This window comes from Heterodontus francisci, chromosome 18 (assembly GCF_036365525.1).
Source record: "Heterodontus francisci isolate sHetFra1 chromosome 18, sHetFra1.hap1, whole genome shotgun sequence".
NCBI lineage: Eukaryota > Metazoa > Chordata > Chondrichthyes > Heterodontiformes > Heterodontidae > Heterodontus > Heterodontus francisci.
Genome location: NC_090388.1, coordinates 15,310,523 through 15,330,610, shown reverse-complemented (window position 1 = coordinate 15,330,610; position 20,088 = coordinate 15,310,523). Strand labels below are relative to the sequence as shown.

At 45.0% G+C, this 20,088-nt stretch overlaps 1 protein-coding gene across 1 annotated transcript in view; it reads right to left on the bottom strand.

Moving 5' to 3' along the window:
• Positions 1 to 2,319: 2,319 nt before the first annotated feature.
• The window catches only part of c18h12orf56 (chromosome 18 C12orf56 homolog), a 92,117-nt gene continuing 74,348 nt past the window's right edge, over positions 2,320 to 20,088 (bottom strand). The window contains exons 11-13 of the mRNA XM_068051178.1: positions 18,789 to 18,866; positions 10,943 to 11,121; positions 2,320 to 2,609 (exon numbers count right to left, since the gene is read on the bottom strand). Coding sequence (XP_067907279.1) covers positions 2,492 to 2,609; positions 10,943 to 11,121; positions 18,789 to 18,866 — 375 coding nt within the window. The 3' untranslated portion in view covers positions 2,320 to 2,491. The remainder of the gene's footprint in view (positions 2,610 to 10,942; positions 11,122 to 18,788; positions 18,867 to 20,088) is intronic.

The window sequence follows — 20,088 nt, the reverse complement described above, 5'->3', positions numbered from 1 at the left end:
TTGTAAACCTTGTACATTTTGATTATCTCTCTCCTTCCACTGAGGCAGTGATTCATATTGGGTCACGGGTCCACCAGCAGTGACAGCTCTCATCCAAATTAACTGTTTGCTTGTGGGCTTTGACAGTGAATGTTGGCAGGCTATTTAATCAGGGGGTGCATCACGGCCAAGCAAATCATGTCCTCAACTCGAATCCATACACGGCACCTTGTTGAGGCCAATTATAATGCCGCCAACAACCACCCCCCCCCACCTCCCGACTACGATGAGCTAAATGAACAGAGATCCAAGATCTTCCTAGTCTTTAGCTTAGCAACCGTTTTATCTCTATCTTATCTCCACCAATGGAACGTCAGTTTCAAGTGGCGTCCTAGACAGCGATAGAGAGCTTAAACAGTATCGTGTGCGGGTTACTCCCAGTGTGAAATGACCGCACGCATTAATGGCACTCCCTGAGCTACAGTATGCAGTCAGTTAGAACAAATCTCGCTTTTCCCGGGACCTTCTAGGACAGTGTCTCCATGTTTTTCTTTATACGAACTAGGAGCAGGAGTAGAGCACTCAGCCCCTCCTCTGCCGATCAATAAGATCATGACTGATCAGATTGTAACCTCAACACCACATTCCCGCCTACCCCTGATAACCTTTCACCCCCTTGCTTATCAAGAATCGATCTAGCTTGGCCTTATCCGAACAAAAACTTAAATTCCGCCCACTGCAGTGGTGGTATTTGAACCCATGCTCCCAGAGTTTTAGGCTGCATCCCTCGATTACTAGTCAAGTGATATTACCAACACACCACTGGTTCCCAATAACCTCTAGGGTCCAATCTATGAGACGCCTGCTTTCCCAGAAGTTGCCCGCTACCACACCCTGTTGCATTGCAACGTAATGTCACTAAGTAAAATAAGAAATATTACAATTGCAAATATTTCCAAGGTGACCTGGTAAAATAATTATTGGTGAAAATGTTAGAGATGCATAGTCACCCAGTGCTTCCCTCCTACCTCTTGGCATTTCTACCCCTTCCTTCATTGGCAGGAAGTCCCGGGTATAAAAGATTAAAGGATTTGATAGGGTGGATAGAGGGAAACTGCGCCCTCTGGTGGGCGACTCCAGAACAAGGAGACATAACATTCAAATTAGAGCGATATCGTTCAGGGGTGACATCAGGAAACACTTCCTCATAAAAAGGGTATTGGAAATATGGAACACTCTCTCCCCTCAAAAACCTGTTGAAGCTGGGGATCAACTGAAAATTTCAAAACTGTAATTGATAGGTTTTTGTTAGGCAAGGATATTAAGGATTACGGAACCAAGGCAGGTGGATTGAGTTAAGATACGGATAAGCCGGGATTTTAACTGAATGGTGGAGCAGGCTCGAGGGGCTGAATGGCCTCCTCCTTCCTAACTGATTGTGAGACCATCCACCAAAATAACTTGGATTGACTCACTTGCTGACATTCCCACTTTCCCCGTTTAGTGGTTCTGTTCCTTGAACAGGCCAATGCTGTCTGGAGTTTAGAAGAATGAGAGGTGATCTCATTGAAAGATATAGGGGAAGAAATTTGTTGAAGTAGCTCCGCCTTGAGCAGTGCTACGCAGACTTTTACGTTGATTCACCGGGGCAGACAGCGCCATGGGCTGACAGTCTCAGGATAAGGGGTCGGCCATTTTGGACTGAGCGGAGGAGAAATCTCTTTACTCAGAAGGTTGTGAATCTTTCAAATTTCTGTACCGCCCCCCCCCCCCACCGAGAGTTGTAGATGCTCAGTTATTGAGTATATTCAAGGCGGAGATTGATGGATTTTTGGACTCGAAAATCAATGGGGATCGTGGAGTTGAGGTCGAGAATGAGCCAAGATCTTACTGAATTGTGGAACAGGCTCAAGGGGCCGTATGACGTATTCCTGATCCTATTTCTTATGTTCCTACCCCTCAATGGCCTGGTTGACATTAAGACATTCTCACACTGAGGCCATTTTTTGTGGCGAACCAGCTTGTGTCTATAATGTTGTGCAGTTTTTAAACTCTGTTATTTATAAACTGCATGCTTATTTTTTTTTTAAAAACACAAAAATAAGTCTCTTACTTTACACTTAATCCAGCAAGGTGTCCAAAAAATGGTTTAATTTTTTAAAAATACCTATGAAAATTAAGTTTAGCACAAAAATATGTAGCACTTTGTGACTTGCCCCAAGTGTGAGGCGAGGTTGGATTTTTGCAACTTTCTTTCCAAGTTAACAGCAACAAAAATCACAGGCTTATCATTTTATGAATTGCTCTTTTTTATAATTCAAGGTTTCAAATAACAGTTTGTGTAGAACTCTCAATGTATAGATGGGATTTCAAATCCTTATTGATATGTAATTATATATCCAGTAGCTAAGTACCTCTGTGACTATATAGCTGCTTTTACGCTGACAGCTGTTTCATTAGAACTTGGTGTTCATTAGCAACACCAGTTTAATCCTCTCGGACATTCAAATGTTCAGACCAGTTTGTGGAGGATGAAGCCAAGCACTTGCCGGAGCAGCCGAATAGTGGGCTGGGCAACAGCGTAATGGACTGGGAGCATTGCTTCCACTGTGGCACTCTGGATGTAATACCTATGACAAGTAATTGAAGAAGAGACAGACAATAAAACACGGCAATCCCAACATGATTCCCTAATTCACCTCCAAGTCACACATCCTGACAGCCATATCAAAATCAGCTTGAAGGTGCATCTATGAGCATATAAAACTAGGCCAACAAGAGCACTGGCTTCGATATCCTGCACAGCCAAAAGCTTGCAAACAGTCTGTCTAGATACAAGCGAGCAGAGTGCAGAAGGGCTGCCTGTGTCCAAACAACTACACTCCAGCATTAAACGCTCTTTTTAAGAAAGATTGGTTGGGGGCGAGGAGGAAATGGATTAAGCAAAAATGCAAATTCAACAAAATTAAAGTTTCCTATGCAAATGATTTATTTATTTCAATTACTGGCAATAATTAACAATCAATAAACCAATGTGCCGGTTTGATAGAAAAAAATCATATTCTACATATATTGCTTTCATGACATTTGTCTTTACTGCTCGATTTTGCATCATGTCATGACCATAAATGATGTGCTTATAAATCCCAAATCCTTTGAGTTTGTTGCCAATAAATCTATGCGACAACAAATATTGATTTTGATGCAACTAATGGTTTCTGCAGTTCTAAACGGAATTGGCAATTGGTAATAAACATTAATTGCATTAGCACAGAGTTATCAACACAATTAGATCATCCAGATGCAATGTGGGTATTGCGAGTGGGAGGATACAATCCTCAAACTGATATCAATACTGTGATTGACAGTGCCCTTGACCATAACTCATCTATATCACTCACTTCTGCTCTCACCCTTTTCCCTCCCACCCACCCAGAAACATGATAGGGTTCCCTAGCCCTCACCTTCCACCCCACCAGCCTCCATATTCAACAGATCATTTCCACCACCTCCAGCGTGATGCCACACCAAACACATCCTCCATTCCCCATCCCCTTTCAGCATTCCGAAGGGACCGTCACTCTTTCCACAACACCCTGGTCCACTCCTCCATTACCCCCACCCCCTCCCCTTCCCATGGCACCTGTCCATGCAAGCACAAGAGATGCAACACCTGCCCTTTTACCTCCTCTCTCCTCACCGTCCAAGGCCTTAAACACTCCTTCTGAGTGAAACAGTTATTTACTTGTACTTCTTTCAATTTAGTATACTGTATTCAGTGCTCACAATATAATCTCTGCTACACTGGAGAGACCAAACGGAACACCTCCGTTCAGTGCGCAAGCAGGACCCCAGGCCACCTGTCGCTTGTCGTTTTAATCCTGTACCTACTCCCACTCTGACCTTTCTGTCCTTGGCCTGCTACAGTGCTTTAGTGACGATCAATGCAAGCTCGAGGAACAGCACCTCATCTTTCAACTGGGCATTTTACAGCTTTCCGGACTCAATATTGAGTTCAATAATTTTAGATCATAACCTCTGCCTCCATTTTGTTTGGTGTTTTTTTTGCTGGTTTGGTTTTTCCTCTCGATTCTCTCATTTCCTTTACTGTTCTGCCATTCACACCTCCTCTAGACTCAACTTTTGTTTCTTTACTTGACCCAATTCCAGTCGCTTTGGCCTTGCACTATGAAACCTTTTGTCATTTAATCTCTCGTGCTCCTCCACCCTATCACTGACCTTCCCTTTTGTCCTCCTTCCCACCCTTTCACTTGCTCAAAACCTAATTACTTTTCCCAGTTCTATGAAAGATCACACAGACCTGAAACGTTAACTGTGCTTCTCACTCCACAGATACTGCCAGACCTGCTGAGTATTTCCAGCACTTTTTAATTTCAGGACTGCGATTGTCTAACTCACGATGATCCAACTGTCCTTAAACAGTGAGCGGCTCACATAACCTTCTCGGTGATGCAAGCATAAAATTGTGTCTAGGTCCTGATTTCCTGTAGTACGGCCGCAAGTTATCAGAAAATAATACAAATGCAAAACATGGCAAATGCTGGAAATCTGAAATATAAACTGAAAATGCTGGAAATACTCAGCAGGTCTGACAGCATCTGTGGAGAGAGAAACAGAGTTAACGTTTCAGGTTGATGACTCTTTGTCAGAACAGGAAAAGCAGTTGCAGATTTAACAGGTTTTAAGCAAGTACAGAGGCAGGGAAAGGGCCAGAGAGGGGAGGAATGAAAGGGAAGGCCTGTGATAGGACGGAAGGCAGGAGAGATTGAATGATAAGGGCAAGTTCTTTACACAGAGGGTGGTGAGTGCCTGGAACTTGTTGCCGGGGGAGGCGTTGGAAGCAGGTACCATAGAGACGTTTAAGAGGCATCTTGACAAATATATGAATAGGATGGGAATAGAGGGATACGGACCCCGGAAGTGCAGAAGGTTTTAGTTTAGGCAGGCATCAAGATCGGCGCAGGCTTGGAGGGCCAAATGCCTGTTCCTGTGCTGTACTGTTCTTTGTTCTATAAAGGGTTGATGGTGAAAAAGGAGGTGGTAATGGGACAAATGAAGAAACAAAAGGAGGGTCTAGAGGAGTTGTTATTGGCAACAGCACATGTTACAACCTTCTGAACTCAACACGGAGTTCAATAATTTCAGATCATAACCATTGCTCCCATTTTCACAGTCAGCTGCCACTAGGAATGGTTATGCGTTTGCCATTTAAACCTCCACTAGACCCATATTTTATTTCTTTACTTTTCCCATTTGCACCCCCTTTTGTCTTGCACCATCATCCCCTTGGTCATTTAGGGTGGAACCTTACCCACCTAAAAAAATAACAGCGGGTTGGAGCCATTTCAGGGTCCCGACCCCTCATTGTCGGCAGGGTGCCTACCGGCGCGATCTTGTGGGACGCGGTCTTCCAATTGGCTGCCTCTGCGTCCGCCGTCCAATTAAAGATGGCACGTGGGTTTCCGAGGCTGCAGGCCGGGGGCCCCCCACTGGAGAGCCAAGCTCGGCAGGTGCCTGGAGGCAGCTTGCTGGGGAGCCTGTGAGGACTCCTGCGCCCACCCCCCCCTACCCCCAAGCCGGAGCGGCAGGGATCAGCAGGCCATAGCTACAGCTACAGGCCACCCTGTGGTAGGGTTGCTATGTCCACTGCCAGGAAGATGCTGGCGCTGTCTCCAATCTGCCCACAATTGGGCTCTTACTTATTCAAATTGGCTGCCCTCAAAAAGAGTAACTAATGCTGCAGTGTGGCTCCTTGGCCCTTGCTCCTTCCACCCTGCCTCCGGCAAGTTCAGTCAGAGGCCGTAATTCATCGGCCGATAGCCTGATGCCATCCTGTCCTACTTTCCCCCCCGGTCCCGCCATCAAAGCCACCTTGGCAGGACCAGTAAGATTCCGCCCACTATCTCTCCCGCCTTCCAATCTATCGCAGGACTTCCCTTTTGTTCTTTCCTTCTCCCCTTCCTTTTCCCTGCCTCTAACTGCTTAAACCCTGTTACATTGCCAATTTTATTTTTACAGTTCTGCTGAAAGGCGATCGACCTGTCGACCTGAAACGTTAACTCTGTTTTGCCAGACCTGCTGAGTACTTCCAGCACTTTCATAGAAACATAGAAAATAGGAGCAGGAGTAGGCCATTCGGCCCTTTGAGCTTGCTCCGCCATTCATTATGGTCATAGCTGAGCAGCCAACTCAGTAACCTGTTCCCGCTTTCACCCCTTTGATCCCTTTAGACCCAAGAGCTATATCTAACTCCTTCGTGAAAACATACAATGTTTTGGCCTCAACTGCTTTCTGTGGTAGCGAATTCCACAGGCTCACCACTCTCTGGGTGAAGAAATTTCTCCTCATCTCAGTCCTGAAAGGTTTACCCAGTATCCTTAGACTATGACCCCTGTTTCTGGACTCCCCCACCATCGGGAACATCCTTCCTGCATCTACCCTGTCAAGTCCTGTTAGAATTTTATAGGTTTCTATGAGATCCCCCCTCACTCTTCTAAACTCCAGCAAATATAATCCTAACCGACTTAATCTCTCCTCATATGTCAGCCCCATCATCCTAGGAATCAGTCTGGTAAACCTTCGCTGCACTCCCTCTATAGCAAGAACACCCTTCCTCAGATAAGGAGACCAAAACTGCACACAATATTCCAGGTGTGGCCTCACCAAGGCCCTGTATAATTGCAGCAAGACATCCCTGCTCTTGTACTCGAATCCTCTCGCTATGAAGGCCAACATACCATTTGCCTTTTTTACCGCCTGTTGCACCTGCTTACTTACCTTCAGCAACTGGTGTACGAGAACACCCAGGTCTCGTTGCATATTCCCCTCTCTCAGTTTATAGCAGTTCAGATAATAATCTGCCTTCCTGTTTTTGCTACCAAAGTGGATAACCTCACATTTATCCACATTATACTGCATCTGCCATGCATTAGCCCACTCACTCAACTTGCCTAAATCACCCTGAAGCCTCTGTGCATCCTCCTCACAACTCACCCTCCCACCTAGTTTTGTGTCAAATTTGGAGATATTTGTATACCGGAAAATGATGTACGTTTAATGCTCATATGGTGGGAATCTGAGGTAATTAAGAGTATTGGGAAAAAGGGTTAATGAATATCACTCCATTTTCTCAACGATTCATACAAACAGAATGTGACTCAGCCACAGAACATGTTTCCATCTCCACTGCAGGGTGACCTGCTTGTTTATAGCTACAAGCAGACCACCCGTGGCATTGCTTGCAATAAATTGAATGATGCTCTGCCTTATCAGGGCATGAACCATGTAATGCACACTGCATTATCCTGCTCCGGAAGTGGGGGCAGGTTAGCCAACGGTTTGAATTTTATACAGTGAGGAAGCAGGGAAGAGACAGCCCTGGAAGTCTAACTGACCCCAAATTTACATTGCAAGTTGATCATGACTGTGAAGCAGAAGACACTTTGCACCAGTGCTAGCAATGCATTGCAATACACCCTACAATAAAGTATGACACTTTCCAAAATGTGACTGATGTACTTGATACGAGACTTGATGAAGTTTAGAGCTGACCCAGATCTTGTGACAAGGACAATTTACCAATATCATTAACCGTTGACACTGAATCTTGAACAACAGCGTTTGTTTATGACTGATAAGAAATACAAAAACTTGCATTTATATAGCACCTTTAATGTAGTAAAATGTCTCAACACACGTCACAGGAGTGTTATCAAACAAAATTTGATACTGAGCCACATGAGGAGATATTAGGTCGGATGATGAAAAGCTAGGTCAAAGAGGTGGGCTTCTATTACAGCAGCAAGTTACAAGATAATATTTGTATAACTGTCCTACGAAATACTGGTTGGCTTGGATTTTGCAGTCATTGGTAATGGAACGGCACTCGCTGTTAATTGTGCTTACAGCTGCCCACAGACTTTTCGTTGGCTTTTCAGAGATTTGTTGTCATTGGAGGTCTGATCCAGCGTGGCACCCCCTACCAGGGTTCTGTGGTATGCATGAGCTGGGTGGCTCTTCAATGTGCTTGAAGTACCCTCACTAAATGGTGGCATAATCCAATGGCCTGGAAACTGAGTTCAAATCCCATCACAGCAACAGGGGAATTTAAATTCACTTAATTAAATAAATCTGGAATTAAAAGCTAGTTTCAGTAATGATAACCATGAAATACAGGATTGTTGTAAAAACTCATCTGGTTCATGTGTCTTATCAAATCCCATTCCCGTGTCACCCCTGTGCTCGCTGACCTAAATTGGCTCCCAGTCAAGCAACATCTTGATTTTCTCATCCTTGCTCCAAATTCCTCCATGATCTCACCCCTCCTTATCTCTGTAATCTCCTCCAGGCCACAACCCTCCGAGATAGCAGCGCTCCTCCAATTCTGGCCTCTTGAGCATTCCTGATTTTAATCGCTCCATCATTGGTGGCTGCACCTTCAGTTTCCTAGGCGCCTAATTCCCTCCCTACACCTCTTCACCTCGCTTTCCTCCTTTAAGACACTCCTTAAAGCCTACCTCTTTGACCAAGCTCCACAAATATCCCCATCCTCAATGATGGGGGAGCCCAGCACATCAGTGCGAAAGATAAGGCTGAAGCATTTGCAACAATCTTCAGCCAGAAGTGCCAAGTTGATGATCCATCTCGGCCTCCTCCTGAAGTCCCCAGCATCACAGATGCCAGACATCAGCCAATTCGATTCACTCCGCGCGATATCAAGGAACGACTGAAGGCATTGGATACTGCAAAGGCTATGGGTCCTGACAATATTCCGGCAATAGTACTGAAGACCTGTGCTCCAAAATGTGCCGCGCCCCTAGCCAAGCTGTTCCAGTACAGCTACAACACTGGCATCTACCCGGCAATGCGGAAAGTTTCCCAGGTATGTCCTGTACACAAAAAGCAGGACAAGTTCAACCCGGCCAATTACTGCTCCATCAGCCTACTCTCAATCATCAGTAAAGTGATGGAAGGTGTCATCAACAGTGCCATCAAGTGGCACTTGCTTAGCAATAACCTGCTCAGTGATGCTCAGTTTGGGTTCCGCCAGAACCATTCAGCTCCTGACCTCATTACAGCCTTGGTTCAAACATGGACAAAAGAGCTGAACTCAAGAGGTGAGGTGAGAGTGACTGCCTTTGACATCAAGGCAGCATTTGACCGAGTATGGCATCAAGGAGCCCTAGCAAAACTGAAGTCAATGGGAATCAGGGGGAAAACCCTTCGCTGGTTGGAGTCATACCTAGCGCAAAGGAAGGTGGTCGTGGTTGTTGGAGGTTAATCATCTGAGCTCCAGGACATCACTGCAGGAGTTTCTCAGGGTAGTGTCCTAGGCCCAACCATCTTCAGCTGCTTCATCAATGACCTTCCTTCAATCATAAGGTCAGAAGTGGGGATGTTCGCTGATAATTGCACAATGTTCAGCACCATTCGTGACTCCTCAGATACTGAAGCAGTCAGTGTAGAAATGCAGCAAGACCTGGACAATATCCAGACTTGGGCTGATAAGTGGGAAGTAACATTCGCACCACACAAGTGCCAGGCAATGACCATCTCCAACAAGAGAGAATCTAACCATCTCCCCTTGACATTCAACAGCATTACCATCGCTGAATCCCCCACTATTAACATCCTAAGGGCTACCATTGACCAGAAACTGAACTGGAGTAGCCATATAAATACCGTGGCTACAAGAGCAGATCAGACGCTAGGAATCCTGCGGCGAGTAACTCATCTCCTGACTCCCCAAAGCCTGTCCACCATCTACAAGGCACAAGTCAGGAGTGTGATGGAATACTCTCCACTTGCCTGGGTGGATGCAGCTCCAACAACACTCAAGAAGCTCGACACCATCCAGGACAAAGCAGCCTGCTTGTTTGGCACCCCATCTACAAACATTCAGTCCCCCCACCACCGACGCACAGTGGCAGCAGTGTGTATCATCTACAAGATGCACTGCAGCAACGCACCAAGGCTCCTTAGACAGCACCTTCCAAACCCGTGACCTCTACCAACTAGAAGGATAAGGGCAGCAAATACATGGGAACACCACCACCTGCAAGTTCCCCTCCAAGTCACACACCATCCTGACTTGGAACTATATGGCCATTCCTTCACTGTCGCTGGCTCCAAATCCTGGAACTCCCTTCCTAACAGCACTGTGGGTGTACCTACCCCACATGGACTGCAGCGGTTCAAGAAGGCAGTTCACCACCACCTTCTCAAGGGCAATTAGGGATGGCCTAATAAATGCTGGCCTGGCCAGTGACGCCCACATCCCATGAATGAATTAAAAAAAAAGCTTTTGGTCATCTGACCTAATATCTCCGAATGTGGCTCAGCGTCAAATTTTGTTTTACAATGCTCCTGTGAAGCATCTTGGGATGTCTTATTACGTTAGTGGCACTACATAAATACAGGTTGTTGTTGTTGATGTCCTTTAGGAGATCAACAACATATTTTGTACGTGACTCCCGACTCACAGTAATCTGGTTGACTCTTAACTAACCTGTGAAATGGCCGAGCAAGCCACTCAGTTAAGTACCATTGGGAGCGGGGAATAAATGCTGGCCTTGCCGGCGATGCCCACAGCCCGTGAATGAATACAAAACGATACAATAGTAACTTTCAAAAGGGAATTGGAAAAATACTTGAAAAGAAAACATTTGCAGGGCTACGGGGCTAAACAGCTGGGACTAATTGGATAACTCTTTCAAACAGCCAGCACTGGCACGATGGGTTTCAGGTGCTGTAAGATCTTATGATTCTAGTCATTGATAGATTGTTAATGTAACAGAGTGGAGATTAAATTCCTACTTTCCAATGTATAATGGAATAACAATGTATAACTGTTTCTCCTGTCTTCCTTTGGTATAACCCATGAGGAATTTCAGCCCCGTAGACAATGTGCTGACCAGCAGGACAAATTATGCCCATTCCTTACCTGAACTCCTCACTGTATTTATTCCTGATGTGTTCCGCCAAGTTACTGCCATATTGGATGCAGGTGTTCAGGATGTAGAATTGTTGGAAAAGAAGCAATGCCTGAGTGGGGATCATGATACGCACCGGAGGTAACACCATCTTAATGATGTGTTTCATCACATGATCAATAAAAGGCAACTGGAACAGAAATACATGCATTATAACAGAAATGTGTTTATTATATCATTATACACAGCTAGCAGAAATATATGCACTATAATGGAAATATACATTCTAACAAATATATACACATGATAAATATATAAATTACTGGTGAATTTTCAGGAACTGTAATCTAAAATTGCTTCTACAAACTACTTGTTTAGCAAGGGCTGTTACTGTTTTGCAACCTGTACTATTTCTTGGTTTTAATTATTAAAAATCAATGAAAATATGAATCTTTCAACAAGCTCACTGCTTTTATTGTTCTTAATATTTTGAAATCTTTTTTCTGCACATTTCTCCCTCTCTCTCCCCAATTACTGAGCATGATGACAATGATTTCCAAGGTTATGCGAGAACTGCTCTTGAGAAAAATGCTGAGGTGTGAGACTGGTCCAGAATGACATGCCTTATGTTTTCTCATGGGGGAAAGTGATCTGTCAGTCTCCTTTTTTCCGTCAAGGACCCAGGCAAAATAAAGCTGCGTAATGTAGCAGGGCACCTCTTAAAATTCCAGCATAATTAGCTGTCTCTGGCTGCTTTTCTGCATAAAATCAATCCAGTTTATGAAGCTCACTCCTTCTCCCATTCTGGGCTTGAAAAATATTTAGAGTTCTTAACATTCAGTAAAAGGGTTTATTCCAGTGTAAAGTCAGAAGTAAGATTATACATTTCATTCATTGTTTTCATTCGGTGTGTTTCAGCTTAATTAGACCATGCGATGTATGGAAATTCCCACGACCGATTGGCGGGGATTTTCTCAGCAGGGGCAAGTCCCAACGCGGGACCAACTGAGGGTCCCAAGCCCGCGTGGGTGGGCAGCAGGACCGCGGCGCAATCTTCCCAGCAGCAGCCTCTTTATTGGCTGCTGTCCTGGCTGGCTCTCCAAGCTGCTGGCCCAATCAGAGTGCTGGCAGCTCGACAGTGCCACCGAGAGAGGTGGCTGCTACCGAGGCTGCAAGAAGAACAAGAGGACGCCTCCTTTTTGAGGCATCTTGGAGGGGAGTTAGAATTTATTTTTCTCCGCCAGGGCAAGGCAGGCAGGCAGGCCCCTACAATCAGAGGGGTAACCCCCTCCAGTGGGGGCAGCAGCCTTCACCGCAAGGGGACCCCTCATTGGGCCATGGAGTCTCCGCATGCGATTTCCCCCCCCCCCCCCCCCAACCATCCACATCAACCCCAGGGAGCTGCTGGGAGGCCACCTGAATGCAGCTGGCGGCCTCCCCACTTGATGGGGGCGGGTGGCTGGTGGGCGGAAGGGGCTGCCAGCCTAGGAAAATGGCCCTTAACTGTCCCTTTAATTGGTTAATCTTTTCGCTCACCTCCGGTCGGCGGGCGTCCAAGCTGCTGCTGTACCCACTGCTGTTAAAATGACCCAGCGATGGGACTGTTTTGGGAAGACCCCCCCCCCCCCCCCACTCAGCTCCCCAGCATTTTACTGGCACCCCCCACCCCCTGCCTCACCCAGGGGCAGATAAAACCTCACCCCATATCACACAGATTCCTCCTTAACCAAATTTATGTAGCGGCTCCTGATGCTCGTTCCTTCCTTGAAAATATGTTTATTTCCTAATATTCAGTAAAAAGGTCATGTTACAGCCAGCCAAGTTGCAAGGAACTAATTAAATAACCTCATCAACACTGCAGGTGCATTGGAGCTTTATGGTTTTTGAACCTGAGGTACAATCACTTTACAGACTGTCATAGTTTTCTATTAATATTCAACCACGTTTGACAACAGACGGCAAGTGAATTGAACATAAACAGAGATTGCAGGAAATACTGAGGAGGTGAGGCAGCGTCTGTGGAGAGAGAAAGAGAGTTAACGTTTCAGGTCAATGACCCTTCATCAGAACTGGCAAAGGTTAGAGATGTAACACGTTTTAAGCAAGTACCGAGGCAGGGAAAAAGGGGGAGGGGAGGACAGAATTAAACAGGAAGGTCTGTCTGTGATAGAGTGGAGGGCAGGAGAGAGTAGATGACGATAGGGATGACGGTGCAAGGCAATAGTAGGTGGGAATAATTAATAAAATAACAACAGATGGGTCTACAGAAGGTGTACGTGCGAAACTGCAGAAGCATTACCAGCACCTACTGTCCTAAAAATGGAAGCAGTGGTTACGGTCTGAAATTGTGGAAATAATGTTGAGTCCAGAAGGCTGTAAAGTGCCCAACTGAAAGATGAGGTGCCGTTCCTCCAGCTTCCACTGAGTTCATTAGAACAGTGTAGAAGGCTGAGGACAGAGTGGTCCTGTCTTCCACAGTAACATAGACCTTCCCTTTTGGTCTTTCTTCTCCTGCTCCCTTTCTCGGCCTCTGTACTTGCTTAAAACCTGTAAAATTTCTAACATTTTCCAGTTCCGATGAAAGGTCACCCCATCCTGACACGTTAACTCTGTTTCTCTCTCCACAGATGCTGCCAGACCTGTTGAGTTATTCCAGCATTTTCTGTTTCTATTTCGGATTTCTAGCCTCCAGCATATTTTGCTGTTGTCACTGAAAAAGACTTGCATTTATATAGCGCCTTTCACAACCACCGGATGCCCCAAAGCGCTTTAAAGCCAATGAAGTATTTTTGAAGTTTAGTCACTGTTGTAAACTAGCAAATGCAGCAGCTAATTTGCACACAGCAAATTCCCTCAAACAGCAATGTGACAATGACCAGATATACCGGAGTCTTTTGTTGACTGTGGGATAAATATTGACCAGGACACTGAGGAGAACTTCTTCAGAGAAGTGCCATGGGATATTTTACACCCACCAGCGAGTGTTGACAGGGCCTCAGTTTAACATGGCATCTGAAAGGCAGCACCTCTGACATTGCAGCACTCCCTCAATACTGCACTGGAGTATCAACCTAGATTGTTATGCTCAAATCCTAGAGTGGGACTTAAACCCACAACTTTATGACTCAGAGGGTTAGAGAGCTACCAACTGACCTACCGTTGACACATAGCTGCCTTAATGCAATGTTTTGTTTCATTTGAGTACATTCTTCAACAAAGAAACAAAATGCAATAGCCCTTTAAATCAGATTTTGCATCCTAATATCCTGCTGCCCAACTTTTACATTTACGATGCAAACCCTTTATTTCAAAATATTAATTCAACAGCAAATTATATTTATATAGGAACATAGGAGCAGGAGTAGGCCATTCAGCCCATCGAGCCTGCCCCGCTATTAATACGACCATGGCCGATCATCTACTTCAATGCCTTTTTCCCACACTATCCTCATATCCCTTTATGTCATTTGTATTTAGAAATCTGTCAATCTCTGCTTTAAACATACTCAATGACTAAGCTTCCACAGCCCTCTGGAGTAGAGAATTCCAAAGATTCACAACCCTCTGAGTAAAGAAATTTCTCCGCATCTCTGTCCTAAGTGGCTTCCCCCTTTTATTGAAATTACGTCCCCTGGTTCTAGACTCCCCAACCAGGGGAAATATCTTACCTGCATCTACCCTGTCTATCCCTTTAAGTATTTTGTAGATTTCAATGAGATCACCTCTCATTCTTCGAAACTCTAGAGAATACAGGCTCAGTTTCCCCAATCTCTCTTCACAACACAGTCCCGCCATCCCAGGAACAAGTCTGGCGAACCTTTGTTGCACTCCCTCAATGGCAATAATATCCTCCCTAAGGTAAGGGGACCAAAACTGCGCACAGTACTCCAGGTGCAATCTAACCAAGATGCTAAACAATTGAAGCAAGATTTCACTACTCCTGTACTCAAATCCTCTTGCGATAAAGGCCAACATACCATTAGCCTTCTTAATTACTTGCTGCACCTGCATTTTAGCTTTCAGTGACTTATTGACAAGGAGACCCAGTTCCCTTTGTACATCTACACTTTATAATCTCTTACCATTTAAAAAGTACTCTGTACATCTGTTCCTCCTACCAAAGTGCATAACCTCATATTTTTCCACATTATATTCCATCTGCCACGTTCTTGCCCACTCACTAAGTCTGTCCAAATCCCCTTGAAGCCGCTTTGCATCTTCCTCACAACACACATTCCCACATAGTTTTGTGTCATCCGTGAACTTGGAAATAAAGGCCTGCCACCCGACCCGAACCCGATGACATTAGATTAGATTAGAGATACAGCACTGAAACAGGCCCTTCGGCCCACCGAGTCTGTGCCGAACATCAACCACCCATTTATACTGATCCTACACTAATCCCATATTCCTACCTCATCCCCACCTGTCCCTATATTTCCCTACCACCTACCTATACTAGTGGCAATTTATAATGGCCAATTTACCTATCAACCTGCAAGTCTTTTGGCTTGTGGGAGGAAACCGGAGCACCCGGAGAAAACCCACGCAGACACAGGAAGAACTTGCAAACTCCACACAGGCAGTACCCGGAATCGAACCCGGGTCCCTGGAGCTGTGAGGCTGTGTCGGGTTCAGGTCGGGTCGGGTTGCACTTCCGGGTCCGGCATTCAGGCTCGGGTTGGGTCGGGCCGGATCGGACACGCTCTATCACCACCTCAGGTAAGTGACTCTAATGTTGATTTACTTTTTGGATTTTAAAGGTGGTTTTGTTACAGTTATTTTAAGCTTGTGCAGGTAAGGAACAAAGTGAAAAACGGAAGGTTAACTGATGGTCGGGTCGGGCGCGGGAAAAATGGAAGGACTCGGGCTCGGATGGATTTCTGTCGGGCTCAGGTCGGGTCTCATTTGCAGACCCGAGCAGGCCTTTATTTGGAAATACTACATTTGGTCTCCACATCCAAATCATTGATATATATTGTGAACAGTGCCTTTAACGTAGTAAAATGTCCCAAGGCACTTCACAGCTGCGTTATCAAACAAAATGTGACACTGAGGCACATAAGGAGATATTAGGACAGGTGGCCAAAAACTTGGTCAAAGAGGTACGGAGCGTCTTAAAAGAGGGAGAGAGGTGGAGAGATTTTGGGAGGGAATTCCAGAGATTAGGATTGAGGCAGCTGAAGGCACAGTTGCCAATGGTGGAGCGATTAGAATCAGGGATATACAAGAGGCCAGAGTTAGAGGAGTGCAGATATCTCAGAGGGTAGTAAGGGCTGGAAGAGGTTACAGAGATAGGAAGGGGTGAGTCCATGGAGGGATTTGAAAACAAGGATGAGAATTTTAAGATTGAGGCATTGACAGACTAGGAGCCAGTGTAGATCAGCGAGCACAGAGGTGATAGATGAACTGGACTTGGTGCGAGTTAGGACATGGGCAGCAGAGATTTGGATGAGCTCAAGGTTTACAGAGGGTAGAATGTGGAAGACCAGCCAGGCGTTCATTGGAATATTTAAAAATGTTTGAATGCTGAAAATGTCCCCTGTACACAACATTTTACCTGCACGGCATTTGAAATGTTCCAATATTGTTACCATGTGGTTAGTGAGGCTTGGATGCAACTACGTTTGGTCACGGCATCAGAGTCACAGAGACTGGGGGGCGGAGTGGGGAGGGGTTAGTGGTATGGGGGTAGAGCTAAATTCTCCCAGGGCTTCTCGAGCCTCCCGCTATTACTTTAACGGAAGTCCGGCAGGAACCCGAGTTAGCCCTGAGAAAGGTAATGTAAAGGCCTGCTCGGGTCTGCAACAAAAAAAACCCGACTCGAGCCCGACAGAACCACATCCGCCCCAAGCCCGACCCGGCCCGAGTCCTTCCATTTTTCCCGCGCCTGACCCGACCATCAGTTAACTTACCTTCCATTTTTCACTTTGTTGCTGATCTGCACAAGCTTAAAATAACTGTAACAAAACCACCTTTAAAGTCCAAAAATTAAATTAACATTGGAGCCACTTATTTGTGATAGAGTGTGTCCGACACAGCCCCACCCGTGCCCGAATGCTGGACCCGGAAGTGCAACCCGACCTGACCCAAACCCGACATGCCGTTGAGTCCCGTCGGCTTCGGGTCGGGTAGCAAGCCTTTAAGGTAATGTCCCCACAATTATAAGCAGGGAATCTTCCAAATTGGGTGCACACTGGGACAAGCAGGGCAAATTCCTCGCCCCTGCAGAAATGTGCTTGTGTTTGATTCACTGGAGGATCATTTATTTCGTAAGCTGTACATAAAACACACACGAGAGGACTTAATGGACACTCAGTACCATTAGGAGTGAGCAAAAGAGATAATTTTTCTTTCTCGGTTTACAATATTGATTTTCACGCCTGTCAAAGGATGATTTCTGGGATCCTTAATCAGGGTGCTCCCTGCAGTGCAGTGCAAACACCACGGGAAATGAGCAGGCAGGGAAGAGGGAAATGTTGTGGAGCCAAAACCGAAGATGAAATAAAAGCAGAGTAAGAAATGCATGGTGGTAAATGAGAAGAGAAGTAGGAGCGAGAGAGCGAGGCAGAAATGGAGAACAATTTACATTTCCACAGACTCTTTCTAGAAAAGGAGGACTGGGAGAGGGAATAGGGGAGAATGTGGGGGTGGGTTTGGGGGAGGAACATAGGAACAGGAGTAGGCCATTCAGCCCCTCAAGCCCATTCCACCATTCAATGAGATCATGGCTGATCTGTGACCTAACTCCACATACCTGCCTTTGCCCCATATCCCTTAACACCTTTGGTGTTATCCATCAATTTCACATTTAAAAGTAAATAAAATTCCTTGAGCATCAATTGCCATTTACGGAAGAGAGCTCCAAACTTCTTTGTGTGTTGATGTGTTTCCCAATTTCTCTCCTGAAAGGTCTGGCTCTAATTTTTTAGACTACACCCCCTAGTCTTGGACTCCCAAATAGCAGAAATAGTTTCTCTCTATCCACCCCATCAGTTTCCCTTAATATCATGAAAACTTCAATCAAATCACCCCTCAATCTTTTAAATTCCAGGGAACACAACCCTAGTTTGTTTAATCTCTCCTTGTAATTTAACCCTTGGAGTCCAGATATCATGCTCGTAAATCTACGCTGTTGTCCCCCCAAAGCCTATCCATCCTTCCTAAGATGTGGTGCCCAGAACTGCTCACAGTAACTCCAAGTGTGGTCTAACTAGGGCTTTATATAGTTGAAGCATAACTTCTACCCTCTTGTATTCTTATCCTCTAGATATAAAAGCCACCATTCCGTTAGCCTTTGAGATTATTATCTGTACCTGTTGATGTAGCTGGACCCCAAGTCTCTTTGGACCTCCACTAGGAGGGAGGGTGTGGGGGAGGGGGTGTGAAAGGCAGGCTGTGGGATGAAAGGTGCAGGGGAGGATGTGGGAGTACAACACAGAGGTAAAGGAGAAAAACTTAATAAACTAAAGGTAGTTTTGCTTATCTCAAAATATCTCTGCTCACGATCTCTATGTCTTAACAATTTTACTATGATTAATCCACAGTTTCTCTCAAAAGAAAACAGTCTCAGGGCTAGATCCCCAGATTTAGTTTCCTGGGCAGCTAGGCTTATTATTTTTGCCCATTACCCCGATATAATTTATAGAAGAGGCCACAAACTTCTCCATAAATCAGACGTATTGCAGATCCTATAAGCTCCCTCAGTAATGCATCTCTAGGCTCAAGCATTTTATTTGAATCCTACCTGCTTGGAACATCCACTGCCCATGTAGTATTGGCTGCTAACCCAGTCAATTCGAGACATCTTAGAGAGATTAGTTGCTGAAGGTTATGGCAAACATCAGCAATACTTACCATGGAAGGAAGTTTCTGCAGAGCAACCATCAAACATCCAACCGTCATCACGTTCCCTGAGACCGATCCCCAGTTTCCCTGTAAGGATTATTACAAAGTTAAAAGAATGGAGTTTAATTCACTACCCAGTTCCTAAATATATCCTTTTTGAGAACGAGAAACAAAAATGATAGTCTCGTCCATTTTCTTTCCCCCTTCTCCTGTCGATTTGGTTCCACAGGTGACCCTCCAGTATCTGGTCCAAGCGATTATTTTTTACATCTGACCTGTACCAGCACAAGTTATGGGATAGCATACGAGAGGGAACCTTAGCTATTTTCCCATTGTCAGCCCAAACCCAACTGTGGAATCAGCTGTGCCATGGCCAAGATAGGTCACTCAGACCAAGGCAGCAGATCAACCTGGAGTCTTCCCATCAGTGAGGTTTAAATGTGCACCAAGTAGTGCTTTTATAGAATCACAGACTAGTACAGCAGCACAGGAAGAGGCTATTTGGCCCATTGAGTCTGCGCTGTTTCTTTCGAAGAGCAATCCAGTTAGTCTCACTCCCCAGTCCCATTGCCCTGTTTCTTTTGACAGATCACTGCAAGTTTTTCTCCCTCAAGTATTTAACCAATTTCCTATTAAAGGCTACTATTGAATCTGTATCCACTGCCCTATCAGGCAGTGCATTCCAAATCCTAACCACTTGTTGTGTTAAAAAAAAAGTCTTTCCTCAAGTCACCTCTGGTTCTTTTGCCAATCACCTTAAATCTGTGCCCTCTGGTTATCGACTATTCAGCTAGCAATCAAGCAACTCATTCATCAGATGTCTTAATGGTAGCCAACAATTACTGGAATCAATAAGTCCCATGGCCACTTGTGTAGAGAAGTTGATTTATAATTCCGCAATTTGATCTATAAAAGTATCTTTACACCATGACGATTTTCATGCATCAAGAACAGGATAAAATTTTCCAACATTTCCCTGTAGATACTGAAAAACGGTTCATTTTTCCGAGAGACAAAACATTTTCATTAGACGATACAATTAATCCTTACACTGCATGTACTATAAAACTTTATAATCACACCGCATAGTCTGGATAGTGGACATCCTTTAATTCCTCGTTGACCTGTACTCTACAGAATATACTTATATCTATATCAATTCATTGAGACTGAATGTGAATTCATTCTGTTTGCATAAATAAAACATGTTAAAAGATTTTCAGAGTCGAACTTTTGAGCTGCAAAGTTCATATATGGAAATCTGGTGATTCTTTTTTACTGCATGTATGTGTGTGTTAATGTTTCATAG